Genomic DNA, 27,004 nt, shown 5'->3' on the forward strand with positions numbered 1-27,004 from the left:
GAGCTGGAAGAAGCCCCGCCCCTACCCTGCCTCTGACTGGGCTTCTCTCACATCCGTCCTCAGCTCTAACCAATCATCTCTCTTCGTTCCTGAAGCTAAACCAATCAGAGGAAGGGTAGGGGCGGGGCTTCTTCCACCTGCGGTTGGTTTTAAAGCCCGTAATTTGACGTCACGTAGGAGGAGTGGGTGTATGCGTGGCGGGCCAATCAGGTGGCGACTGCATGGAAGGTGGGCTGCGCTTGTCCAATCAGATTTTAGATGGTGGTTGTTTACTTCTTAATAATTAAATAAATACATGAATACATAAATAAAGTAACGTATAATGTATATAGTATTACATTTGTATACATTGAGCTTAATTACTTTATTTAAACTTACTTAGTTTAAATGTGTTGTTTTACTGAGCTGATCTCTCTCTTCTCGTTCACTTACACATGACAAATAAACCTTGAAACTAGAAACTTTAAACGGTAAAACTACTTCATCTTGTTTATTCAATGTGTGACCTGGTATCCTGTTAAAATATGTGTGTCCTGCTGGTTTCAGTGAAGTAAACACTGCGGTGATAGTGTTTGTGTAACTGATAAATGAGAGCCAAGGTGATTTCAATCACTGTGTACAACACGTTCAGGACTAAACTCACAAATAAACCTAACAGGTACAGATCCGATTCTTTCTTCATATATCCCATTCACCAAGTTTTGAAAAAATCATATTTGATTTTGAAACACTGGTGAAATACTACTACTAATAATAAAACGTCCTTGATGAAGGTAACAGAAACTTTGCACTAAGAATAAGAAAAAGACAAGCTTCCAGTTAACGGACTTAGTTTAATATATGACAGTCGTCTGTCACAACTTCCAGTTAAACTTCCACGTAAAATATCTTAACATGGGAAATTGGATGTTAAAAAAACAAACAAGTTTTCTCTCATCCTACATCAACGATGATGTGAAGCTTCACACGGATCCTGAATGCAACAGCTGAGCTTCTCTTACACACACGTTTACACAGGGGACTTCTCAGTTAACTTTACGTTATATTCAACAATATACATATATATTTATCAGCGATATAATACATAATCTATGTTACAAAAACCCTTTGTAACAACATCCTCTCTCTCCTCCAACAGCAGGAATGTAACTTTATAAAATGTGCAAATGTTTGCATTCCACACATGGACGAACTCGTAGCAACGTCAAGTAAAAACCTCTGTTCCTCTTCATTAACTGTTAACTTCGCCAATTAAAAAAAAACATTTGCTCCACTGTAACTCGCAGTGTACACAGTTACAAAGTCCTTCCTTAATTATGGGATGTAATTCCCCATGTATCCAGTGTGCCATTGAACTATTGGTCTGAAACAGATCTCCGTTCCTCCGCCGCTGACGCAGGAGCAGATGAGTGTTGAGTGTTGTTAGTTTGGCAGGTTCCAGTTCAGTTTAGGACTCGGAGGTGTCCTGTGAGGACGCCCTCACCGACGGCATGCGCTCCGCTGCTTTAGCTCTACCTGCCAGAAACTTGTCGAACTCTGCAGAAGAAGACAAGCAGGTGAGATAACTCTTCATCAACCAACAATCAATAAAGGAAAATTACAGATTTGAATTAAGGGACGAAGAAGCAGATGAGAAAAGATGCAAACAACACTGTAAATAAATGAGAAACCCATTAGACTGATGTTTTCAAGCTGTTTTAAGTAGTGATAAGAGCTGAACTGATAAAAAAGGAGATTTATCTAATTTATTCTGTTAAACATAAAGTAGATTTACTGCAGGAACCATGTGGAGTTGATATCTGTGTTTACTGGTTCTAAAAATAAAAGTATATGGCACCAGATGTCCAGTATTTAAGCCTCTAGTTCCCCCTGGTGGTTCAATATGGAAATATTCACAAGCAGATATAAGACTAATTGGTAGAAAAATAACTAAACTTAAAAATGTAAAGAACGAAGCCACCTCACATTACACCCATAGCTCCAAGTACAAGCTACATAAAGTAGAGAATTATAAAAAGATGCTGCTGATACTGTAAATTAAAAACCCTTTAGTTAAAATGGTGTTTAGTATTTGATCATTTTTAAAAAGTGGAATTAAACTCACCTTCACTGGTCACCCCATCAGATTCCTCAAAGTCATCGTACTACAACACAACCAGAAAAGACATAGTTTAAGGATAATTCTGGTTATTTGATGATAACAATTATTACATAAAAAATCACTACAAATGACTCATTCATTCTGTTTTTTAGTTGTTGTTATTCCAACACAAGTCACTGAGCTGTCAGGCTGTTCGTGTGCATTTATTTATTTTAAAATGTTTAAAATGAATAATAGATAAGCAAAGTGTTTGTCAAATATATTTTTGTTGATACACTTATCAATAAATCCACAGATTTGAGATGGAGTTATATTCATGCGATCGGTTTCCACTTGCTCGTTGTCATGTCAGTGATATAATGTCACCATGTGGGTCAGTTAACCTTGTTGGAGTGGGCGGCCTATAACTAGTTCTCGTGACCTGGGTAAGTAAAAACTAGGTCATTACCTCATCATCCAACTCTAACCATTTCTCAACATCATCCATTACGTTGGCCTGGCTGAGAGGAATCTGAGGAGAGGAAGCAGAGCACCAGGTCAGTTCCAGTAATAAAGGATCAAATGCTAAAGAAACATAATGAAGACCAACCAAACAACAACAAAAGAGCACATGAATGTCGGTTGAGCTGCAGGTGTGACAAGAATGTGGCAAATCAGGACAAACCAAACACTATCATGCTGTGGAGGAGGCGTCGGCCCCAAAATAAAGTCACATTTAATCTTCTTTATCTTCAACACATTGAAAAAACATGCAAACCAAGGTCATTTATCTCAACACATGAACCTAAGAACCCAAACAAAAGCAAACCAGACCACAGCAAAAACTAAATGACAACCACAGACACAGCAGGAGTGTGGAGAAGTGAACCAGTGTGAAACCAGTACAACCACGGACACAGACCCACCATTCCCCTTTTTATCATCCAATCTAACTTTGGTGAGGAGCTGCTGGTGGAGGCCGGGCTGTCGTCCTTCGTGCACACACAGAAAGTTCATTTAGGGAGCAGAACACATTCCGAGTAAAATTACACAATGATAATAAAACTAAGGAGTCGTCTACTCCTCGGGTGATTTCCTGAAACTCACTGACGGCAGCACTTCTTCTTCAACTCTCTCCTCCTACACACACAACACACATTCTGCAGAAACCTGGGAAATCTGGACGTGACAAATTGTTGAAATGTCTCTTGAGCCAAACGAACATTCCCTACGTCTCTTTGTCCACATGACAGATACAAACATTTTTTATCGTGTCAGCTGATAAGATCTTGTGACTGAACATTGAAGCGTGTGAATCGTTGCTCACCGTTCCAGGGTTGAGGAGCCTGTGGTCCAGAGCTTGAGCCAGGCCGTCCACTGCAGCTTCACTTCTCTCACTGAAACAGAGGATTTATATGTTGCTGCATGAGCCGATAATTAAAAGGTTCACACGCGGTGAAACTCTGGCCACATCACTGAAAAGGACTTAAGACGGAATAAGTCAGAATTAAACCCCAAAGCAAAAGGTCAAGATGTCTGCTCATGCCGTGTCTGAGAGTTTAACCCAGAAAGAGCCGCTGCACGACGGCTGAGTGAGATTACATCTGTTTCACACTGTGACTGAACAACTAAACCTGCTGCTATTCAGACGGGATTCTTTAGTGGTTTCCAACCTTGTTTGTCTGCTACCAACCAAGTCCTGTTCTTACTGACTGAAGTATCCTCCTTCAATCCAATAGGTGGAATGAACGATTGGAATGAAAATGTGGTTTGCAACTGGGTCAAAATGCAGCCAGATCCTCTTGATAATTTGATTATTGCTTGCAGATTGAGACAGACAATTACTGGAGTCGGCAGGTGCTGATCTCCCTCACTGTCTTCAAAGTAAAGCCCTGTTGCTGTCATACGTTATATCAAGCTGAATTAAAGAGCTTTTGTTTTGAAGAGTTGTCAAAAGTTGATTCCTTCACAGACCTCTGAGAAAGCTGACATGGAAAACAATATTAAAAACATTTTTATTATATATTTTCTGTACCTTGGTGTTGGTTGAGCTGAGGCGTTGATTTTCGATAATGTGTCATCTGATTCACTCGTACCTGCAAGAAGAACAACAACATGAATCACAGGGAGGTTACAGTTACAAGCTTCATGTGTTAATCATGACACAAAAACAATTAGGATGAGACAGATGAACTTACTGAGTTTAGTCAACTGACTGGACAAACTGTCGCTGGTCGCTGACGCCACCCCCGACTCCTGAGACTCAGCCGTGAGATCCAGTTCTTCCAGGTTGACGTACATGTGACTCTGCAAAAACAAAGAGCAACAAAAAATTCAATTCATGATGCAATAATATGAAAATTCACAACGATGAAAGTAACAAATTCGTTTTTTTACCTTCTGTGTTGTATCTTGACCGTTTGTTATGCGTCTTTCAAACCTGCAGCAGAACAAAGTGATCATTATCAAACAGAAACAGGAATGTTGTTCATATTAAGGCAGTAAAATAATAATAATATTAATAATAGTGATGATAATGTCATTAACCTGTGGTAGCGAGTGAAGGCGGAGTTCATGTCATCATTTGTTGCCAGTAACTCTTCGATCAGCTTCTCTTCACTCAGCCGGGGGACGATCTTTACTATCCTGTCCTGCATGTCCTTACAAACTGTGTACAGCTGCTAATGATACAATCAGACAAAGCATGTGTGGGTGGGGGTTGTGGGGGTACGATGCAGCACAGACACGTGCACAGTGCTAGATCAGTTAAGGGAAACCCACAGTTCCTCAGCTTGAATGGATGGGACATGTGAGAACAGAGAAAACACTGAGATGTTTTTATCCTGTGTTTGTTTTTACCTCCAGCAGCTCCATGTCGGCTTGTTTCACCGTGACGGGATCCAGCTGACTCATCATGTCTGACATCATGGTCAGGTTGCTCCGCACCACTCCCAGCTCCGTCTTCAGCTTCTTCACCTGGAACATTCACAGCATTTCCTCAGCAAACACAACCATGATTAAGCAAAAGCAAATATAGATTTCTTAAGTGGAGGCACTCAAGCTGGGCATACGCTGTGCGACCTCAGTAGTGTTCAGTTCCAGCTCACACATCGATCGATGTCTGGCACAACCTGACTGCTCAAACTACACGCTGCATGGGCTCCTCTGGGTTAATTCTGGACCAAAACATCCAGATATGGACATGGACACACAGGTGGATGTTTAGTTTTGGCTGTTTTGCAGAGAGAAAGCAAATTCGAGGTTAATATGTTGTAAATTGATCGCTAGCTACACTCCGAACCCCTTTATTGCCAGCCCCTGAGGGAAAATGTGCTAATTCTGAGGGAATCGACTTGTAACTATGCTTCAAATGTGCGAAAACCTGACGTCTATATTTTCTGACACGTCAGAAATTCATCCGACCCTCTGATAATCGGTCGGGAGCATCTGATCTGCTCTACAATGAGTTTAGGGACTTAGAAATAGCATAAAATCTGCCTCAAATCACACAGTGCATGCTCAGCTTGAAGTGGATTTTCACCCAAGTTGTGAAATAGCATCTAAGCTCACACCTGTGATTACTAGAAATACAGTGCATTGAAATATCAGAGTGCAGAAAGGGCCCATCACCTGGCAGGCAGTGAAGGCACTGGTTCCCTCCAGAGCCTTTTTAAGCTCACAGGTCTGAGGTTGGACGAGCGGAGGTTTGGAAGAGAGCAGCGCAGCAGGCAGAGAAGTGACAGCCGGCCCATTCCCAGGCACAGTCTGCTAAGCAAAGGCAAAGAAACCACCCAGAAGGAAAATGAGCAAAAGGCGACAGATGAGCAGCAGCAAACCACAGTGCACAGTCTGCACCTGTTTGGGAGGTTGAGCTGAGGAATAACCATCCAGTTCTGTCATGGGGAACTCGAGGCCTTTCCTGCGCAGGTCTTCATACACCGACACCACGCCCGTCAGGTCGGGCGAGCTGCGGAATGCATCGGCCCACGCCTAGACGGGAGAAAACCACAGATAATTACAGAGAGCGGAGCAAGGAAACCGCAGAAACTCAAACAGAGCAACACCTGCTTTTTATCCCGCCTTCCTCACCTGAACGATGCTGAGCACTCGGTCGTGCAGGATCAGCGGAGGGTTGTTCCTCGGGATGATGGCCCGCACCAGGACCCCTTCCACAAAGTCCCGTGTTGTCACCAGGATGTGAAACCTGTAGGCGCAGTTCTTCACACACGTCTCCAGGACCTGAACGCCGGGAGAACACAATAGATCACAAGTCTGATGACACCCGAGCACTAAACACAAGCCGGGAACAACACTCACAGTCAGCGCCAGCATGACCTCCTTGAAGTTCTTATTCCCCGCGATCCTTTTCTTTATGGCTCTGACGGCGTCTCTGGGGCTGTAATCAGAACATTACTCATGGTCAGAGGCAAGAAAAGCTCCAGAGAACGACCTTGTACCTGATAAAGACTGATACAACACACACAGACACACACACAGACACACACCCTTCTTCTGAGCTGTTGATCATGTCGCAGATTTCCATGTTCAGGGCCCAGTCTTCTGACGGGAGGCTGGCGCTGGTCGCATACTCTGAAAAATAAAAAAAAAGAAATAAAGCACTGTCTGATATGAAACTGAGCTGTAAATTGATAAACGTTTCTTCTTAGAGAAACAGAACATAAAACTTCACAGTCATTAAAGTTCACTGTATTTTCTGAAGGAAGACAACAGTAAAAACAGAAGCATTCTAGTAATTAAATTAGATTTAAGTTTGTGGTTTTCCACACGATTCAATCCTCAACTAAAGATGATTCAGCATTTTAGTATACAAAGAAAAAAACTGTTGCTTAATGTGAAGTGCAAGAAAGGGTTATATATGGTTTTAACAATATGAATAATAGAGTATAAAATATAATATTAAACTCGCTTAGAGATTGTACAAAGATGATCATTGCAGTTTTTATTTAACTAAGCATAACTCACATGTTTTATTATTTACCAACAAGTCATAACATGTTTAACATCTAGAGACATCTAGGGATAAATAAAATACGAGGAAAAGTCTAAATCAAGGGATTTATTGAGAGGATCTTTTTCTACCACTTCAAATTGTCGAGGTTACAATAAAAAAATCTGTAGTATTTTAGTTAAAATGTACAATAACAAATAAATACAATAAGATAATATAATATAATATCAATAAATTTAAATAACTAGCTTTCATTGAGGACACATGTCCAGTCGTTTAAATGAGATTTGGGTCAGGAGGATGTGGGCCACTTGTGGTCCCGCCCACCAATTTGCAGGTTAAACTGACACGATAACAGCCAATCAGAGGGCGTGTCCCGGCCTCTAAGTCCCGCCTCTGCCCCATCATTGTCCAGTGGACGCGTCAGTCAAACAATAAGCCGTTGCTCCTCTGTCACTCCGCATGAACTTGAATTGATCATTGGACTGTGATGCGATATGAAAACACATCTGCAGGTCGGCTAATGATCGATGGATTACAGATGTTTACAAACACATCTCACATCAAAGGACAGAGAGCGAACATCAAAGCGAGGAGCTGATACAATGTATCGCTGATGAAAGAGCTCTCACCGATCCGCTGTCCCACCGCGGTGCTGAACGGGTTCCCCAGCAGGAACTCCATGATGAGGCGTGCCCGGGCCGATCCGTGCCGTGCCGAGCCGTTCCGTGCCGAGCCGAGCCGAGCCGTGCCGAGCCACACTACAAGCCCCGCTCCCTGCTGCTGCGGACCGATGCTGCTGCTGCTGCCGCTGCCGCTGAGCACCGCACTGAAGTGGGCCACCGGTTGAACTGCGTCACCGTTAAAGGGACAGAAGCCTGCAAGTATCACGTCAGCACCGGCTAACAGCGCCCCCTAACGGCACAGCACGTGTCTGCACACACTCAAGAGGGTCCACCCTAGACAGAAATAAATCAAATATTAAAAAAAGATAGAAGCAAAAAAGCAATCATAAATAATGAACAATAAATACTTATACAGTAATGTAGAATATCATCTGTTATTATTACGATTTACGACGTAGGTGATTTGAGTCAAAGAAATAAAATAGTACTAAATGAATAAATATGTATCATAAATAAGCTTTTTATGAAAATGATCAGAGATAGATTTCAGGACCTGCACCGTGAGTCAGGATCACATTTCCCACGTCTCCTGGCTTGTGTTGTTTGACTTTCTGCCACGTGGGGGCACTGTTTGATTTGAGTCTCACTGTGTATCCTCTGTACTCAATGATAAGGCATCCCTGCTGCTCCAGGTGCTTATTTCACTGAAAGTTGAGAAGTGGGTTCTTTCGTTCTTTCGTTCTTTCTTCTCATGCCAACTATGATGGATACGGGTGATATATCCATCATAGAGAAGCTGTGCTGCTGTGATGACTTTAGAATACTTCCATGAAACACAACAGACACGTTTACATGACACCTATATTCTGATATTGACCAGATTTAGACAAAAGTCTAAATAAGACTGAAATAAAGACACGTAAAGTATTCTGACTTAAGTCTCATTTTGTTGACAAATAAATACATATTACTTAATCATATGTTGACGTCCTATTGGAGATTTCACAGCATTTTGCGATGCCACAATATCAAAAGCTTGACGACACATGTCCTGGGTTTGAGTGGAAACAAAATGGAGAAATATAGAGTTGAAGCTTTTGTAAAATTAGAAAAAAACAACTTTGTTTGATAGAAATGTGCATTAAACTATTTCAGGTTAAGGTTTTAAAATTCTGGTGGGATAGTTGCACCTATGACATAGTGTATGTATATGTATATTTTTAGTCTTATTTCTCTCCCTCCTTTGGATTAACTCTTGTTTCCTGGTTGTGATTGATTATCTATAATATTTATATGTATTGATTTGATAACAAATGAATAAATTATGTTTATCTGACTCATAATCGGACCCAAACAGGAATATTAAAGGAATAGTCAGATATTCTTTGTTAATGACTCATGTTATTATAATTGGAGTGATACTGGTTCAGAATAATGTCAATAGTCAGATTGTTGGTGTTTTTCACTCTGAAACGTTTCCCCCCCCGACTCTGGGGATGAACATTGTGTTCGATGGCGGCGATGATGTGAGTGTGTGACTCAGACTCGGTGACTCACCAGCCAGTAAACAACAGAGAGTATAACTGGTAGCTCCTCTGTTTACACCAGATCAGACAGTTCGGCCCATTATACACAACCACATGGGGTCATTGCAGTTTTCCTCCAAGAAAATACATCCAAGTTTAATTCTCTGATCTTGCAGGAACAGAGTCAAGTCCACAGACTTTACACTTTAACACATCTGATGTGATTAACTGAGACAATGTGAGTTTGTGTTGGTGAACGTACCTGAAGCTGTGTAGAGCCTGATGCTGCAGCGTGGAACCACCTTAACCTACTGGTTTGTTTGATCACACTGGTTACTGGTTGCTATGAGACTGTATGAAGATGAAAAACATGAACTGACGAATGATGCTGTCACATGTTAGTGAGGATCATACAGAAAATAGATGTAACAAGAATTTCCCAGTTTGAGATCCATCCAACGTGTGATCATATGATGCAATGAACGTTTTTTGAATTCTTTAGAAGTATTTATAACTGTATTCATAGTCGTGCTACTACTGATGAACATTAATAAAGTATATTGATGTTATAATCACTAGAACACTGCTTTCTTTTTGTATTGTTTCATTTGGAAGTATTAGTAAAGTATTGTTTATTCCAACAAACCTGTTCCCTCTGCAGCTGACATACACACACACGCACACACACACACACACACACACACACACACACACACACACACACACACACACACACACACACACACACACACACACACACACACACACACACACACACACACACACACACACACACACACACACACACACACACACACACACACACACACACACACACACACACACACACACACACACACACACACACACACACACACACACACACACCATGATCCTTCATTTACTTTCCCTTGAGGAAATGTCACTGACAATTTCCTGAGCGGGTGAAAATCTAAACTGCTGGAGGGTGGAGCAGCAGGGAAGGAGAGAGAGAGAGAGAGAGAGAGAGAGAGAGAGAGAGAGAGAGAGAGAGAGAGAGAGAGAGAGAGAGAGAGAGAGAGAGAGAGAGAGAGAGAGAGAGAGAGAGAGAGAGAGAGAGAGAGAGAGAGAGAGAGAGAGAGACAGAGAGAGAGAGAGAGAGAAGAAGAAGAAAGAACAATTAATTTGCGTACGATATCAGCTTGTTTCATACTGTACAGGAACAAGCAGCTTTCTCCACCAGCAGCCAATGGGAGTGGGCAGGAACGTGTCTGTCTTCCCAGTATGAAGCCTCCAGATTAGTCTCCTCAGCATGTGAATTAAATACAGTGGTGCAAGTGTGTGCAGGACTGTTTATCTGCAACCGGCTGTGACGGCCTTTCTGTGCACGGAGGCTCAGAGCAGAACACATCACTGTAGAGAGAGAGAGACTCGAGCTGCAGAGACGACAGTAACATCAGTGAGACAGGGACGGACGTGTGTTTGTCTCTGTCTCCAGGTAAAAGGTACAAGAGCTTGAGCTTCACAGTGTGATTCTTACTTAAATAAAACAATAGTTCATCAAGAGATGTTTAGAGACAGAGCTCATCTCTGAGTGTGACTCATCTGTGGCTGCAGTGTGTGCGTGTGTCTGTGTGTGTGTGTGTGGTCCAGGTATCACTCATGTTGTGGGGACCTATATGTGTCCACAGTCACACTGTGGGGACAAAAAGCAACAAATAACCTAAAGCATTACATTTTACAGTATGGACATGTTTTAAGGTTTGTTTTAGGATAGGTTAAGGGTTAAAGTTAGAGCTTGTCTCAATTAAAGCAATATAATATTATAAGCGTGTGTGTGTGTGTGAACAATAAATCCCTGAACCACCGTCACATTCACACACACACCAGCATCTCATCCTGTTGTCATGGCGCTCACTGAACCAGCGACTCCAACAGAGAACATCTGACACAGACTTAAACATTTAAAGCATCGTAAGAGAAAGAGAAAAGCATCAAATGTGTTTATTACAACATCACAGTTCACAGTCAGAGTCCCATTAAGACACAATATCATAGATCACAGTCACATAAGGAGGATAGTTTTAAAATTATACATGTGAAAATACAGTTTTTATACAAAACACAGACTGAGGCATATTTCTTAAACCCACTCAAAGAAGACTTTGGTTTAAATTGTGGAATTCTGGTTTACAGCAGAAAAACGTTTTATGAATTATCATAAAAAATAACCTGCTTAAATAATGACGTCTTGTGTTAATATGGTTACTGTTGTTAAATGAATCTACTGAAATACAACCCTCGAAATAAGAGAAGTCAATCTAACAAAAATGACAAATTCACATTGTAAAACCACATAAAATGCAAAATAAGGACAATAATCACTATTTAAACCTTTAGTGTTAGGGTTATAACCCTAACCCTAACCCTAATGTGGTTATAATACTTGTTCCCTAATGGTGTCTTTTGCCGGGTCACATGACGGAGCAGGTGAAGCCGCAGCAGTCCTTCAGCAGCGTGACGCCAGTTTTACTGATGAACGGCGTCGACGTCTGCTGAGATTTGGAAACCACCGCTTGATCCGGCAAGGCTCCTGATTGAAAACGTGAAAATGTGAATATTAAACAGTATTCACAGGAAAGATTCCTTAAATGGGAATATGCTTTGTCACTTGTTGTCGTATTTAAACACATATATGTTTCATGTGAAAGCATCTTTAAACTCACCCTTTGCAGCCGAAGCCTTGGGAAACTTGGACTGTAAGAAAGCCGCCATCTCTCTGTCTTCCTCTCTCTCCCTGTGAAGGAAAACACGTCCTCCTTTTCTTTTTCATTTCGGCTTTTAAGATTTTATCGCATGTTGCTGAATGTCACTGCGAAAACACACTTTAATTGTAGATTCTAATCTGCATGGTGTGATGTCACTGCTGCAGTCACACACAGAGCCCTGAGCTCCTCGTGGAGGAAGCTGATTCTCACTCTCCTCCTGCCTGTTTATCACTCGGTCTAATTTAGCTCCACGAATAAAATTATGTGTTGGACTGCAAAGTCATCGGCTCAATAACAGTCAATACATCCAGTTGTAAAATTAAATCTCTGCTAAGATATCGTCACATTACAGACTTGAATGAAAGCTCAATTTACTCCATTACATTACATTCTCCGTCAGTGGATTTTTAAAACCTCACCTGAGTCGTTCGAACTCCACATCGTCCACCAGGAAGTCTCTGGTCTCCACCAGCTTGTTGATCTGCAGCAGCAGCTCCTCCTCCCGCTCCCTGTCCTCCTTGGACTTGTCTTTGTCTGTTCAACACATCACACACAAATTAAACACAACCACAAACACACACACGACACAACAAGGCCTTTGCACTACACATGTTTTCTTCATGTGAATATCCAGTCGTCAGCGATTTCATTTTCAGACCAATGTGGACATGGACACATCCAACACGTCCCAATGCATGTTGTGGACAACATCACATTTTGAAACCGTAGAAGAAGAACAACAACTTCCTCCTCTATCGAGTTGATTTATTTAATAAACTTGCATATAACTTTTGCTCAAAGTTATTTTCGTCGTCTAAAGGACGTGATGTCCTCGACTTGAAGATCAAATCAAGCAACAGCAACTTATTGTTTCTCCAAAGCTTGAAATGTATTTGCTAAAGTGTGTTGTGTTTAGTGTGAGAGAGTCACAATTATGTTTTACCAATGTGAAACAGTATATATAAATATTAAACAAACTGTTCACAAACAAACATGATGTGAACCTCATGATTCTATCATCTCCATGTAAATGTGACTGCATGTTTTATGTTTCAGCTTCTAGTTTCCACAGCAACGTTCCTCCACATGAGAGCTGTCATCTTAACTTAATGAGAAGAGGGATGTAAGTCGGGATAATTTCTGACTAAAGAAGAAACATCATGTAACAGAGGCTCATTATTATATGAAATCTGAGTCGTTTTATTAAATTAACCTGGAACTGAGACCAGTTTTTGCAGCTCATTCTTCAGCCTCGTGATTTCTTTGCAGAGCTGGATGTCGTCCATCCTGAGAGGAAAACAAAAACATAAAAAAATAAAAGAAAATGTTCCCCCAAAACCATCAACACGTATTTGACATAAGAGAAAACTTAATAGAGGTTTAAAAAAAGAACATAGACTGGAGTTTGTTTCATTGCAGCAAAGCAATTTCCTCCTGGACTTAGAACTCAGAGGCGTGAAGGAGGAAATGTGAGTTTATCAAACTGAAAAAACAACGGGACCAGATTCTATCAGCAGACTGTTTATAATCTGAAATAACACCAGACAGAATCAAATCTCATTTCACCGCCTCATACGACAGCAGCCACCTGGACGAGTGTGTGTTTGTGTGTGTGTGTGTGTGTGCGTGTGTGTATGTGTGCGTGTGTCACACCTACTTTATTAAACCAACAGCTCAGTGTTTCTATCACAGTGTGTTTATCAGGACAACTCATGTGCTGCCACACGGAGGAGGTGCTGTTTTCACCCCTTTGTTTGTTTGTTTGTTTGTTTGTTTGTTTGTTTATATCAACAGGAAGTTGGTTCAAATCTTGGTTTGGCCAGTTCTGGGTTGGCTCCAGCTTCCTCCCACAGTCTGGAGACATGCAGACTGTGTTGAGGTTGATTGGAGAATCTAAATTGAGCGTAGGTGTGAACTGTGAGTGGTTGTTGGCTCAGAGTCCCCTGGGATCGGCTCCGCCCCCTGTGACCCTGAGAGATATATGAAGATAGATATTGGATGATAGAATTCTGTTTTTACTCCAAATCTTCCCACAAGTTGCGTCTGTGTTGCAGTTGATTGAACACACGTCGACTCACGGAGCCCAGAGGGACGAGGAAGATGTCAGCCGGTTGTTGTCACTTTGTGAGTCTGTGACACTAAGCCATCTGACACGTGTCGTCACGATGCTCAGCTCCGAGCAGACATGGCTGCGTTGGAATTATCTCACGGGAAAATAAATAAATAGGAACCCGGAGCAGAAGTCATTATTATCTGCCTCTGTGACTCATGCTGTGAAAACATGAATCAGAGCTGATCAGCGCTCGCACTCCCTCTGCTCCCGTCTCCAGCCTCGTGTGGCAAAATAATGAGGAGGGTCTACACAGATAGAGACGGAAATAATTAAACAGCAAGGATGAGAGAGAACAGTGTGTGTGTGTGTGTGTGTGTGTTTGTGTGTGTGTGTGTGTCACAGCCTGTTGAGACGGTAAGTAGCACTGCTGTTTTGTTTACACACATCGTGCACTTGGCTTCTCTCGGCGTCGGTGGCTGGCAGTTGTGTTTCTCACTGTAACTCCTGAGGGACTTTTACATTAACTCTGTGTTTTAAGATCCCAGAGCAGCCGAGCGCGATGTGACAGTAGAGAAGCTTCATGAAACTCTATCGATTACATATAAACACTGTGGAAAAGACAGACTTAAGATATCATGTTGTGTGAGGTCATCGTGACCTTAACCTTTGACCTTTGAACACCCAACTCAAATCAGTTCATCTGTGAATCCAAGCAAATGTTTCTACCAAATCTGAGAGTATTACGTTGTGGTGTTCCTGAGATAACGGGTTCACAATACAAAAAGGGTCACTACGCTAAGATAAAACCAGCTAAACTTTTGGTCCAAGTGGACATTTGTACCAAATTGTCTGTAACAGAATAGTGTATACGTCTGTATCTATAGACGCAGATCTTACATGTATCTGAGCTCCGACTCTCTCCGAACCAGGATGTCTCGTATCCGCTCGATTCTCACCAGCTCTCCTTCGATGTCCTGCACCGTGATCGTGGAGTCGGCCATCGACACCACGTCTTCCGCTGAAAGACAAAACAGCCAAACATGGTGAGTTTCAAAAGATTCTGAAACTGGATTTAAGTTTGTTTAACCTAAAAACAGCTGGATTCTGTGCATCCATCCACCGTAAACGTCTGAACTATTTAAAAAAACAGAAGATAAGAAAAGCAAAACGAGCTCACAGTGGCTGGGACGTGTCACACAGGCTCATTAACAGAAAACACGAATATATTGAAGGTCTCACAGTTCTTTATGGACGCTCCAGGCTCCCATACTTTGACACCTCAGATATTCAAGCATATCATTTTAAGCGGCGACTGATTTGTTCAGGTTTTCACTCCTTTCTGTTGTCGTGTTAACATTGTGAGGCTCTTACATTGATGTTTTGCGCTTGTGTGAGAACATGAACCTCCGCCCTGCATCATATCCTCCCTGCTGCTATGATCAGGTCTGAGCCCCCCCCCCCCTCCCCAGCCTCTGACTCCTCACCAGGAGCGATGACTCACCCGACAGAGCTCGGATCGGCTTTTAATTACCTGACCTTGTGTGAAAAGACTTTACGATCACATACGCTGAACCACGGGGGGGCTGCAGGAAAACACAACCCCTGCAAACAGGTGTATTATCACGTGTTGATTATCACATGTGTATCATCACACACATGAACTACCAGTGTGTTAGTGTGTAAACAACCTGCACGGGTGTTACAGTTTATTTTGTTTCTGACTTTAAATTTCACACTGCAACTTGAATTACCTCTGACAGGGAGGTTACGTTTTCACCTCCGACCTCTGGTCTGTTTGTTTGTTTATCAGATTTAGAATAGAAATCAATAGAATTAAACTAATGTGTGTTTTTCACATGATACACATATTTAAAAGGACACAGACCCTCAATGTTAATGACCCCCCCTCTCACAATTGCATAATACTAATACCTCACTCATGTCCTGCATCTATAAGATACTGCAAATATGTTCATACTATACAATAGTTTTATTAATAATACATACACGTATATGTACAATTTATCTATCTAGGAAAAATCCAGACAACACAACGTTACTCTCAAATTAATACATCCAACAGAATATTAGAAGTACTGAGGGGGGGGGGGGTCCGACACTGAAGTGACCTTATGGGGCCCCTGAGGGTTTGTTAAATCCTGTCTCCAGCCCTGCAGGTAACTTAGGGCACATTCATTCTCTCCACTGGAGTTCATGCTGATTCACACTTCACTATGGCTGATGAAGTAAAACTGTGTAAATACATGTTTTCTGTTTTGCAGAAGCATTAAAACGTGCAGTGAGTGAATTCCATTAAAAACTCACCTGGCTCCGGCTTCGCTCCTCCGTCCACCTGCGTCTCCTCCAGAGATCCGTACGGTCCAGAGCATTTTCTCTCTTTCTCCATGTTTCTTTCCAGCGGCTCCTTTTTACAATGTCTCCGCACAAAAAGAATAATCAGAAGAAATATTGGTGCTGCTTGAAAATGGAAATAAAAACGTGTCCATGCACCATAACCGGAGGGAGATAACAAGGAGGAGGAGGAGGAGGTGATGATGATGAGTCCAGGCTCAGACTCACACTGAGGATTTCTCTGCTTACAGGAGCTGAAGTAGCTGATCTCTGCTCAGTGACGCCACCTACTGACAGAGAAAGAGCGCAACACCGAGCAACTGCTCAGAAGCTACTGCATAAACAAAGAGGAGCGATGCTGACTACTCATAAAAGACTGTGTGTGTGTGTGTGTTTATTGGAGATCTACCTATTTTGCATATCTTTGCAATCTCAGTGCATACACACACACTCACAGACACACACATTACAATACACTTTATTTATTCTTGAATGAATTGCCCCCCAGAGGAAAGTTGTTGAATTGAATTGAAACTTTACGGACAAAACAAACATCACATTATGGAGCGTTTTATATTAATATGATCTCAATGCACAGATTTGCAGAATATTAATTCAACATTTGCAGTTTCATATGAATCCAGAGACGTGTTAAAGTGTGTTTACAACATGTTCCCCCACCAGGACAGAGGGATCAAACACAGACAAACTTTAAATGTTCTGTAGCTGCAGTTAATTACACATTGTTTACAATCAGCATCTTCACAGCTTCAAAAAGGCCCAAATGGAAGGAGCCTCTGATCCAGCAGATCCACACAGCTCAGTGTGTCGGGTGTGGTGTCACAGAGCGACTGGTCCGGCCTCACCTTGTGCACACGGCTGCTGTTTGCTCTGCTTGTCAGAGGCTTTTAAACCCTGTTAAACATGCCCGGTGCTGCAGAGAGCTTCTGGCCACATGGAACACTGCTGCTGTGTGGTGTCCTCTCTGTGTTTGTAAAATGGATTACACAAAAACGACTTAGAGGGAGGTGCTGTGAGTCAGGGAAGAGCAAGTTGTGGATCCGGATCTTTGACATTGTGCGACAGGATATATTTTAACACTTCTGATGGATTTGGATGAAGATAAATAAAGCAGGTTTAGGGGACAGATATTTATGAGTGTGTGCAAATGAAAGTCAGAAAACGTCAGCGCGGAGATTGAAATAAAACCAGTCATAACCCATCAGTCATCTGGTTCATGCTACTTGATGAAGATTGACATGTCTGTACAGGACCGTGTTCACCACATGTTATTCTACATATTGTTAAATATTATGCTCTTCACCCACTGTTCTCTTTCGTGCAGCCGACTCTGTAGAGTTCAGTTTCTCTCAGTGGTTTATCCTCCTTCCATAATTGTTATTGCTTCTATCGGTTTCCATGGCTTGGTCGAGCCAGTCCCGCTCCTGCTCCGACTCAGAGTCACTGGCCTCACTGGCGTTGGCGGCCAGGAGGCGGGAGTAGTTGATCCTGCGCTGGTGAGGGGCCTTCCACTGCAGGAGCATCAGACACACGCACCACAGCATCAGAGCCGCTGCCACTGCCCTGAACAGCCACGCCAGCCCGAACCTCTGCACCACAAACCCCCCGCCCACGCTGCCCAGGCTGCTTCCCAGCTGCAGAGACAGGGCGCTGTAGATCCTCCTCACGCTCCTCTCTGCCTCCGGCGTGGCGACGTCCTCACACTGGACGTTCACCGCCCACCATAGGGCTCCGCTGCTGAAGCAACTCAGCGTCTGGGCAGGCAGCACGGCCCAGGGGCCACAGAGGAAGGAGTAGTAGAGGCACTGCAGGCCGAGAGCTGCGGCCCCCACGGCGAGGACCCTCCCCGGGCTGAGGAGCCTGGACACCCGGCCGGCGAGCAGAGGGAAGGCGGCCTGTGAGACCAGAGCGAGGGCAAGAGACGACCCCATGTGCAGCTCGTTGCTCCCGTGGTCCTGCATCTGCCACAGGAGGAAGTTGTTCACGGCTGAGCTCGCCGCCCCGACCAGCAGGGTGGTGACGGCGCAGAGCAGAGCGCGAGGGGAACCACGCACCAGCTGCACGGCTTTCAGGAGCCCGTTGGCCCGGTCGCGCTTCCTGTTCAGGTAGAGAGGGAGGTAACACGCCACGGGCAGCGCCAGGGCGGCACAACCAGCGTAGCAGAAGAAATGTGCGGCGCTCCTCGGGATCCGATCGGCTATGAGACAACTCAACTGGCTGACCAGCAGCCCGGCACCTCCCGCTCCGCACGCCGCTCCCAGCAGACCCCACGGCCCGATGGCGGTGTAGCGGTCGGAGGCGTCGGCAAAATCCAGATATTCATACAGTCCGTCATCGGCCGTCCACTCCAGAGGGTCCGACACCAACTCCCACACCGAGACCAGGATGAGGATCAGGAAGAAGAGCTGGTGTTGAGGGTCCATGACCTTCAAGTCTGCTAAAAAGTCGAAGCGGCTCTCGTCCTCTGTCGTCTGTGGCTCCTCAGAGCTGGATTTGACCTCTGACCTCCTCCTCCTCCTCACAGCAGCAGCAGAGGAGCCGGAGACATTAGGGACAACGGAGCTGCTGATCCCTGGTTCTCGAACAGAAACATCCTCTTGCTGATTCTGTGAAGCTGTGCTCGTCATTACAGAAGCAGATTTAGTCTCAGCGATCGTCTTTGCAGGTAACGTGTCACCAGGATGGGAAACAGGATGTTCTGGGGGAGCGCTGGTCACCGTGGTTTCAGGTACGATGCTGCTGGTGAGCAGGTTACTTTGGGCTGAACCGCTGCTCAGATTCGTGGTGTTACAGGAGCTGCTCTGGGGTTTCACGTCTGTGGTCGGGACGAGCAGCAGAACCAGAGCAACCGCTGCCGAACACACCAGAGAGCCCTTGATCACCACTCGCCTCTTGTTGTAGCGCTTGGAGAGAAGACTCGCCACGGGGCTCCACGCCAGCGAGATCAGGTGTTTGGCGCCCATGACGAGGCCCGTCATCCCGGGGGTGAGGCCCAGCTGCCGGAGGTACAGGGTGAGGAAGGGCAGCAGGCAGCCTTTGGAGCAGGAGCACAGGAAGTTGAAGACGCTGGCGAGGGCGAGCGCTCGCTTGACGTCGATCTGCTTGTTCCTCTTCATGGTCGTCGGCGTCCGGCGCAGCTCAGAGACTCTGCTGGTGTTTCACATGGATTCAAACTGAGAGACACAGAGATCGGAATAATGAAGTTTAAGACAAACGTTTTCATTTCAGAGGTGAAAACTACAGGATATTTGGTATTTTTCTTTCAACATTTTTTTTCCTAAAAGTCGTCAACAACAGCAAAAAATCCTCAAGTCCTCTTCAGTCAATTCTCATTATACATATAATATTAATTAAGGCTGGGAAATACAAAAATCAATATTTATAGTAGTATCATTTTCATAAATTGCAATATAACATAAATTCAATATCATGAGGAGGAATGACACATAATGGAGCAACCTCACATTTATAAATATAGCAAGTGTATATATATTTGTTTATAATTTGCTAATTATCAATATTGTCCATTATTATCTTGATATAATGTTTGGCCAGTTCAGCCCTATTATAAAGAGTATAATCATAGAACACAGTTGCTATCGCTGTCAAAATAAAAAAAAAAGATAAATATCGTAATCTCATCATTTAGAGATGGTTTAGAGATATTTGATAATATTTCAAATAAGTATCAATCAATCGATCTTTATTTGTAAAGCTCGTATTCACAAACATAAACAATGACAACATAAAGATGGATAAATATTTTCTGTTCTTTAAAATCATTTGACAGGACAAGACTAAAATAAAATAAAGATACGTGTGATTGTTCCAGGATCTCTGAGTGTCTGTGTTTCTTTCTCATTCTACATCCTGTTCACATTTGCCTTTAAATCCTGTGTTGATCTAAAATGTTTATTGAGTCATTTATTTTCCTGTCTCTATATAAACAGAGCTAACGTGGTTTTTTAGAAGCTGATGACAGAATAATTCACACATCTTCACTAGCGCGGAAAAGAAGCTGCAGTTTAACCTTAAAAATAAACATTATAACAAGTAATAATTCAGTTTTCATGAGGAGGAAGAAATAAAGTTAAACAGGGAAGCAGGAAGTAACAGGTGTCGCGTGGATGCACCTGTTCCTGCAGCAGAGGACACGTCACAACTTTAACAACTTAAACAACTTTAACAATTCAAACTTTTACCTTTTCACTTCTTTTCCACTCGAGGATCCTCAGACTTCTCCTCATCGATCTCCTCTGGTTTCTACATCCACACGTCGTCTCCTAGAGAAACACGTGACACCCTCTGGGGGTTCTACACACACCTGGAGCCGTTCTCATGACTCCAGCGCCCCCTGGCGGCGTGGCTGCCTCAGTGTGGGCCACACACTGACATGATGTCAGATTAAATCCTCAGAGAAAGACTCAGTTAATGATCTGAATTTAACAAGATCTGAATCCAACAAGATCTGAATCCAACAAGATCTGAATCAAACTACTACGATCTGTGGTCGGTGATAAGAGAATGTTTCACAAACATAATTGAAGCTTAGTTTATTATCACATCTTGAAATTGTACATGACACAACACAACAGAACCCAAGATGAGAAGAGATAAAACACAACCCGACCCGACCTGTTACTGATATTCCTCGTGTTCCTCGTGTTCCTCGTGTTCCTGATGTTCCTGATGTTCCTCATGTTCCTCATGTTCCTCATGCTCCTCATGTTCCTTGTGCTCCTTGTGCTCCTTGTGTTCCTCATATTCCTCTTGTTCCTCATGTTTCTTGTGTTACTCGTACTCCTCATGCTCCTCATGCTCCTCATGCTCCTCGTGTTCCTCACAGGGTCACACCACTGAAGGTGTTGATGGGCAGCGACAGGACGTTGTTCAGATACTTGCTCAGCGGCAGCTCTCGCTGGTTTCTGACGTTGAACCTGGAGCGGAGGCTGCATCCTGGGTCCAAGCACGGTGAGATGTCTATTCTGCAGAAGAAGAAGTGAAATTACACTGTGGTTTAAACTGGCGTCAGGTGGAATAGAACATAAAACAACGTGTAGGGAGGAGAATGACCTTTCAACGTCAGTGTACGTCCTGCGAGCGTCTCTGTCCAGACACACGGAGAGGGTCCGATCCTCCGTCGTCCCGATGCTGATGGTTTGGGTTCGGATTTTCTGTGAGAACAGGAAAACCTTAAAAATAATACAAATATTTTTTAACCATAAAAACATCTAATTAGTTAAGTTCGTACTTTTTTGTTTCCCAGGTTAATGCTGTCGAAACTGACCGTGAGGAAATCCTCACCTACAGGAAGGGAAAAATAATTATTCATGTTTTTTAAATTATTCTTCTTTTGTTGAAATAAGTATAAATGGATGTTAGACGTCAACCTGTGGTTTCAGCCGCCGGCTCTGAGGTGATCACCACGCCACACGTCCTCAGAGCTTCTCCTCTCACAACTGTGCGTTTGCTTAAAGACGTCTGTCAACGAGAAAAACAATAAAGCCAAATTCTACTGTACAAGAAATGTTACATGACTTATAGTATAAGGACGTTTCAGTACCTCTGTGTAATTGACGGTGATGACGGCACCGTGGACGATCACCGTGGACTTCTTCCTGCGTGTGGACGGATCCTCTGTCGAGCACAACAACACTTCACGTCACGCCACTACACACACTTTTCTGTGTCCACACACACACACACACACGAAAGAGATGCAGGAACGTACTTGGAAACTTTTCTTTGAGGTATCTGAACTCTGGCATGTCGGCCTCCAGGTGGGACACGAACACGTCCTCCACCACAGAGGACTGGTCACTGCTGCACCGCGTCATCTGAACACACACACACACACACACTTTGATTTCCTGCACAGTGAGGTATGTAAATGTGTGTTTAAATCCAAGGAGGACAGCTGCACTGTACCTTCACAGAATACATGGGCAGGTTCACAGGCTGCGTCCCACAGCGGAGGTAGTAACACAGGGTGTCCAGCAGGAAGAGGTTTTGGTCCTTTTCCGACTCCGACTCCGTGTGCTGCAGACGGACAGAAACAAGATGGCTGATATAAGTTCACCTCCTCTGCTGCTGTCCTGTTTGTAGAGTGTGCAGACCTGTTCCAGGCGTTTCACTCGATCTGAGACGGGTTCAGACAGAACATTGCTTCCTGAGCCAAAGTCTGAGTTCAAGATGGACGCTATGTGTCCAAATCCTTTTCTTTAAGTCCTCAGATAATGGTGGTGGACCACGACCAAGGTGGCAGCTGATGATGGATCTTAACTGGCAGCAGTGGACCATGACTGTGGACTATAGTGGATCCGATCTCAATGGTGGATCATGATCTTGCTGGCTGCTGACCATAGACTATTTATTTATATTTATATAGACTATGATTGCAGCAGGACTGCTTGACATATAGTATTGAAGTTACCAAAATGTTTACCCTCATCATTGCTGCTAAAACCTTTATCCTGATGATGTTTTCCCACACTTGACATCTGTTGCACTTGTGTCCGTCCTTGGAGAGGGATGCTCACATGTGTCTCTCTGAGGTTTCTACGTATTTTTACCAGTTAAAAGGGTTTTTAGTATTTTTTCCTTACTCTTGCTGAGGGTATAGGACAGAGGATGTCTCAAAATGTTAAAGCCCTATGAGACAAATTGTGAATATGGGCTATACAAATCAAATTTGATTGATTGATTACCGTTCTGGCCAGGTTGGAGATGGTGGCTCTCAGACTGTTGATGTTGCTGTTGTACCATGGATCCAATCTCCCCAACAAGCCGGCGAGAGACAGTCTCCCCTCGTCCGGACACGGGCCGACCTGTCAGGAACAGGAAGAGATATTATATATATATATATATATATATATATTATAAACAGCTGTCTGAACTCACACCAGTCAGTCGGTGTTGTGGTGCCACTCACTGGTGAACTGGGCTGAGGCTCCACATCGGTGACGGGGACGTAGTACAACTGCAGGTTCAGCTTCTTGGTCAAAACAAGATGTTTGGACTCTCGCTGTCTTTTGGGAAACATACAGGGGACATTACTGAGCTGCACCAATCAGGTATGAACACAAACCACAAACCTGCAGCTCACCGTATGGAGAGGAGAACCCTGCTGAGCCGCCCGAGCACCCGGTCGTCCCCCATCACCACCACCCGCGCTGTGAGACACCTGCAGTCGTCTCGCTGGACACGACGGCTCCCAGCAAACGTGTCCGTCTTCTCTCTCATCAGACTCAGTTTATCGAATGAGTTTGACTTCTTGTAGGCGTTTCTCCGTGAGAATGCTGACGATTGATTTCTGACCCGAGGCTGCAACCTGTCCTGCATGTCACTCGCGGCCCTCAGACATCTCTTGATCCCACCGTCCTCAGCCCCGTCTCTTCTGTCCTTCTCGTCTCCATCCACACTGGAGTTGGAGTTGGACCTCAGGGAGAAGTTTGCCAGAAGACTCCCTGCAGGGAACTCCTTTATTTTATCTCAGTATGAACAGACACATCATAGCAGAACTTTTCTGTTTCTTTTACTCACATAGATCCTCTTCGTTTGTCCACAGCAGGAATTTGATCTCTGGAAATGACAACGTCCGGCTGCTCACGGAGCCGCAATCTTCCTCAGTTACTTCTGAGAAAAGAGGAGAAAGCTACAGAGAAACAATCCTGCAGAAAAGTTTCCTCATACCTCTGTTCCTTCATCATCTGTTTAGGTAGAACACACACCTTCCGTAGCAGCAGTTAGAATCTCTTCCTGTATGTGTTGCAGTCTGTTCAGATACGTTGTGCATCCGCCTGGACCTTGTTTTATACTCTGCTCCACGGCTCGGACCACTTCCTCGAAGTACTTCTCTACAATCTGATCGTCTAAAGCCTGAAATACAACAAAAGACACAGGGTCAGATTAAAAAAACAAAGGTTTATCTTGTTGGCATGACATTGGTGATAGTTTTGTTGCACAAATGTATATTTAACACTGAGAATGAGGGAATGTTAACAGATCAGATCATATCTGCTGCAATTCTGGGGCACGAAGGATTAAAAACTACAAAATTGAATCGTCTGGGGACCATGAAAGAAAGAAAATGTCATGCAAAACCATCACAGAGATGAGGTTGTTGGTTTGAATCTTTCCTTCTGTTTGGAGTTTGCATGTTTTCCCCATGTGGCCTTTGTCTGGCTTCCTCCCACAGTCCAAACAGCATCTTTACAAACCAGCGTACCTCCAGAGCCTGAGCCAGTCTGGAGCTCCGACACGCCGTCCCCAGTCCCTTCTGCATCACTCGTAGCATCAGATTTTTCTCCATGGCTGTGGGCGTGTCCCTGAGCACGCAGGACACCTCCAGATACGCCCTCACTGTGGCCTCCAGCTGTGCAGTAAAAACATCTGGGTCTGCGAGAACAAACACCCTGAGGGACACCAGCAAACACGCAATACGGCTCTAAATGAAATGGTTAACTCAGTTACACTCGGCACCTTGTCCACAACAGGAAGTGTTTCCTCACCTTTCTTGCAAGGTGCAATGCTTACTCTTCAGGTTCTGCTCAGCGATGACTCTCCTCAGGTACAAAGAGCCTGTGGAGGAGAGAACGGGTCTGAAGTTCCACAGCAATGCTCCAGTGTTGGAAGACGGATGTCAGCTGTATGTGTTCTACCTGGTGTGGTCATTTCCATCTTAACGCTGCTCAAGGTGCTCAGGGCCACGGTCGAGTAAGGCATCGGTAGAATCAGCAGCTTCATCAAACACTCGTCTACTCGCTGGTAAAGACTGCGAGGAATCAAGGAGCCTGACTGCGAAGTTTCAGAATTAGATAGTGTACAAAGAATAATGCACAGCACTGTTCACTATTACAAACACATCATTATCCCACATGTCACACAGATGCATCGTACCTGAATGACTGCATAGGAGAGGGTGTGCAGTATCGGGATGACATGCACGTGGGATCCTATTTTATGCATCTATATCAATAGACAACAAAAAGTTCCTTTATAAACAGCTCTCATACATTTTCACAATATCATTTTGAAGGGTGTGACCCTTTTATTTTGAAATCTGGAGGCAGAGTTGAGGGAGAAACGTTGAAAACCTTCTTCAGCTTCTTCTCCAGCTCCTTGACCAACACGGAGATGAGGGAGACGCTGCAGGACGGATCAACCTCCACCTTCTTCTCCAGGCTCCATCTTATCCATCCTGCACACATAGGATGGATGAATAGGGCAAGAGAATAAAGTCTTATAGTATTACATGAATAACATGTGTATAAATTAATGTGTTACTGTATCAGAAGATGAAATGAGGAATGTGAAGCGACTTGTAACGTTATGAAGCCGCAAAAATACGGACATGCAAAACATAATTAGCTTTTCATTCTGCAAGAATAAATCATTATTCATCTTATTATTTATTCTATAAATAACAATGCCAAACATTTTATGAGAAGATTGATGCCATTTTGCTAGCTTAGCTCAGTGACTGGAAACAGGGAGAAACTGCTAGCCTGATTCACTCTGAAGCTAATAAACAATTAAAGCTCATAGTAATATTATATCTCTTGTTATATCACCCACTTATAAAGGCTGCTGGGTTAATGTGATATTATTTTTTGAATTATGTTTTTTTTTTAAATTACATATTAACAATATCACTGGTTTCATCACAGCTGGTATTTTCTCCCTCTACCTTTCTGTGAAGTACATCTGCTGTTCATCTCTTTGAGCAGCGCCCGGACGTCAGTGTGCAGACTGGACTGCACAGCTGAGAGAGACACGTCAGCTGGAAACACATCATACATGTCACTGTCGTGTGTTAACCACCATCAGGTTTGTGTGATTCCACAAAGCTTAAACCTGCAAAACAAGTTTGTGTGTGGAGGTAGTTCAAATGAGGAAACACAGGCACGCACCTGCGAGATCGACCATTTCTCCTGATATCTGAGGATTAACCTCTGTCTGCAGAGTTCACACCTGACGCTCTTATCTCCTGTCAGCGGCACGGCCACAGAGTTCAAGAAAAAAGATAAGTTCAAGATAAAAACATAATCTGCTCCTGTCTGCGATGAACACTTTAAAAATCAATGCAACCTCATTTAGAATGTGTAAGTTACATGATAAAAACTTACCAATGTAGATCAAATCTTTCTGAAATAGAAATATAAAACAAGTTTCCGCTGGAGCTTCTCCACCGGCTGCCACCACTGAGTGAATCAACAGCCGAGGCTGAGGTGCATTGAGGTCATTGAAGGAGTGACACAGGGTGTAATTAACTTGTAGGAGGAAGCTCAAGAAAGGAGCAAACAACACATAAACACAGGAAACACTTTTATTTGATTGTGTGCCACATTAAAACAAATTGAAATGAAAACACAACTGTTTCCGGTATCGCTTCAAAAATAAATAGCTTATTCTACAAGACATTTCTTTTAAAAAAAGGGTTTAACACAACGTACACAGTCGTAATCAAGTAATAAGTTTGATGTCTCTCAAAGTTCTGCTGAGAAATCCTTCATTCAAAAACATTAATAACATGAATTAACACACAGTTAATGAGTCTTCTTCTATAGATAAAAGCTGCAGAACAGACACACCCTCTTCCTCCTCCTCCTCCTCCTCCTCCTCCTCCTCC

General features: G+C 43.5%; 4 protein-coding genes across 7 annotated transcripts; all 4 read right to left on the reverse strand.

Annotated features, from left to right (window-relative positions):
• Positions 1 to 813: 813 nt before the first annotated feature.
• On the reverse strand, positions 814 to 7,834 carry tom1 (target of myb1 membrane trafficking protein). Of its 4 annotated transcripts, XM_061090435.1 has the most exons (15): positions 7,682 to 7,834; positions 6,586 to 6,670; positions 6,398 to 6,476; positions 6,170 to 6,319; positions 5,936 to 6,070; positions 5,711 to 5,845; positions 4,940 to 5,056; positions 4,628 to 4,761; positions 4,478 to 4,520; positions 4,279 to 4,387; positions 4,116 to 4,176; positions 3,408 to 3,477; positions 2,550 to 2,612; positions 2,105 to 2,144; positions 814 to 1,536 (listed from the first exon to the last, which is right to left on the reverse strand). In XM_061090435.1, the coding sequence occupies exons 1-15, from the start codon at positions 7,731 to 7,733 to the stop codon at positions 1,448 to 1,450; spliced, it is 1,362 nt and encodes a 453-aa protein (XP_060946418.1). In that variant the 5' UTR covers positions 7,734 to 7,834; the 3' UTR covers positions 814 to 1,447. The 4 variants fall into 4 exon arrangements, with proteins under 4 accessions (XP_060946418.1, XP_060946420.1, XP_060946417.1 ...); XM_061090437.1 differs by lacking the exon at positions 5,711 to 5,845; XM_061090434.1 differs by having other exon boundaries at positions 6,170 to 6,476.
• A 3,820-nt stretch (positions 7,835 to 11,654) lies between these two features.
• On the reverse strand, positions 11,655 to 16,408 carry zgc:171844 (uncharacterized protein LOC100151763 homolog). Its single transcript, XM_061090821.1, has 6 exons — positions 16,327 to 16,408; positions 14,899 to 15,019; positions 13,162 to 13,235; positions 12,368 to 12,482; positions 11,907 to 11,977; positions 11,655 to 11,773 (listed from the first exon to the last, which is right to left on the reverse strand). The coding sequence occupies exons 1-6, from the start codon at positions 16,406 to 16,408 to the stop codon at positions 11,655 to 11,657; spliced, it is 582 nt and encodes a 193-aa protein (XP_060946804.1).
• Positions 16,409 to 16,815: 407 nt separating this feature from the next.
• Positions 16,816 to 19,500, reverse strand: mfsd6l (major facilitator superfamily domain containing 6-like). The gene has a single exon (XM_061090506.1). The coding sequence runs from the start codon at positions 19,488 to 19,490 to the stop codon at positions 17,724 to 17,726; it is 1,767 nt and encodes a 588-aa protein (XP_060946489.1). The 5' UTR covers positions 19,491 to 19,500; the 3' UTR covers positions 16,816 to 17,723.
• A 1,714-nt stretch (positions 19,501 to 21,214) lies between these two features.
• On the reverse strand, positions 21,215 to 26,301 carry pik3r6b (phosphoinositide-3-kinase, regulatory subunit 6b). Its single transcript, XM_061090735.1, has 20 exons — positions 26,286 to 26,301; positions 26,063 to 26,137; positions 25,461 to 25,573; positions 25,273 to 25,341; positions 25,035 to 25,170; positions 24,885 to 24,954; positions 24,602 to 24,788; positions 24,105 to 24,252; positions 23,917 to 24,009; positions 23,480 to 23,864; positions 23,306 to 23,402; positions 23,082 to 23,201; positions 22,303 to 22,413; positions 22,114 to 22,211; positions 21,938 to 21,992; positions 21,765 to 21,855; positions 21,626 to 21,678; positions 21,448 to 21,548; positions 21,312 to 21,359; positions 21,215 to 21,275 (listed from the first exon to the last, which is right to left on the reverse strand). The coding sequence occupies exons 1-20, from the start codon at positions 26,299 to 26,301 to the stop codon at positions 21,215 to 21,217; spliced, it is 2,127 nt and encodes a 708-aa protein (XP_060946718.1).
• Between the last annotated feature and the right edge of the window lie 703 nt (positions 26,302 to 27,004).

Source organism: Limanda limanda, chromosome 17 (genome assembly GCF_963576545.1).
Source record: "Limanda limanda chromosome 17, fLimLim1.1, whole genome shotgun sequence".
Classification (NCBI taxonomy): Eukaryota; Metazoa; Chordata; class Actinopteri; order Pleuronectiformes; family Pleuronectidae; genus Limanda; species Limanda limanda.

What these genes read in the sequence shown, in the direction of transcription:
- tom1 (XM_061090434.1), bottom strand. Translation starts at nt 7,733, where the DNA reads ATGGAGTTCCTGCTGGGGAACCCGTTCAGCACCGCGGTGGGACAGCGG. An exon ending in GTGCCTTCACTGCCTGCCAG is followed by an intron (nt 5,057 to 5,710) that starts GTGATGGGCCCT and finishes TGAATGTTCCAG; the next exon opens with GTGAAGAAGCTGAAGACGGA. An exon ending in TGATGGGGTGACCAGTGAAG is followed by an intron (nt 1,537 to 2,104) that starts GTGAGTTTAATT and finishes CTTCTTCTGCAG; the next exon opens with AGTTCGACAAGTTTCTGGCA.
- zgc:171844 (XM_061090821.1), bottom strand. Translation starts at nt 16,408, where the DNA reads ATGGAGAAAGAGAGAAAATGCTCTGGACCGTACGGATCTCTGGAGGAG. An exon ending in AAAACTGGTCTCAGTTCCAG is followed by an intron (nt 12,483 to 13,161) that starts GTTAATTTAATA and finishes TGTGTTGAACAG; the next exon opens with ACAAAGACAAGTCCAAGGAG. An exon ending in GTGGAGTTCGAACGACTCAG is followed by an intron (nt 11,978 to 12,367) that starts GTGAGGTTTTAA and finishes TTTCCTTCACAG; the next exon opens with GGAGAGAGAGGAAGACAGAG.
- mfsd6l (XM_061090506.1), bottom strand. Translation starts at nt 19,490, where the DNA reads ATGAAGAGGAACAAGCAGATCGACGTCAAGCGAGCGCTCGCCCTCGCC.
- pik3r6b (XM_061090735.1), bottom strand. An exon ending in GACTGGCTCAGGCTCTGGAG is followed by an intron (nt 24,253 to 24,601) that starts GTACGCTGGTTT and finishes GTTGTATTTCAG; the next exon opens with GCTTTAGACGATCAGATTGT. An exon ending in GGATGCAGCCTCCGCTCCAG is followed by an intron (nt 21,276 to 21,311) that starts GTTCAACGTCAG and finishes GCTGCCGCTGAG; the next exon opens with CAAGTATCTGAACAACGTCC.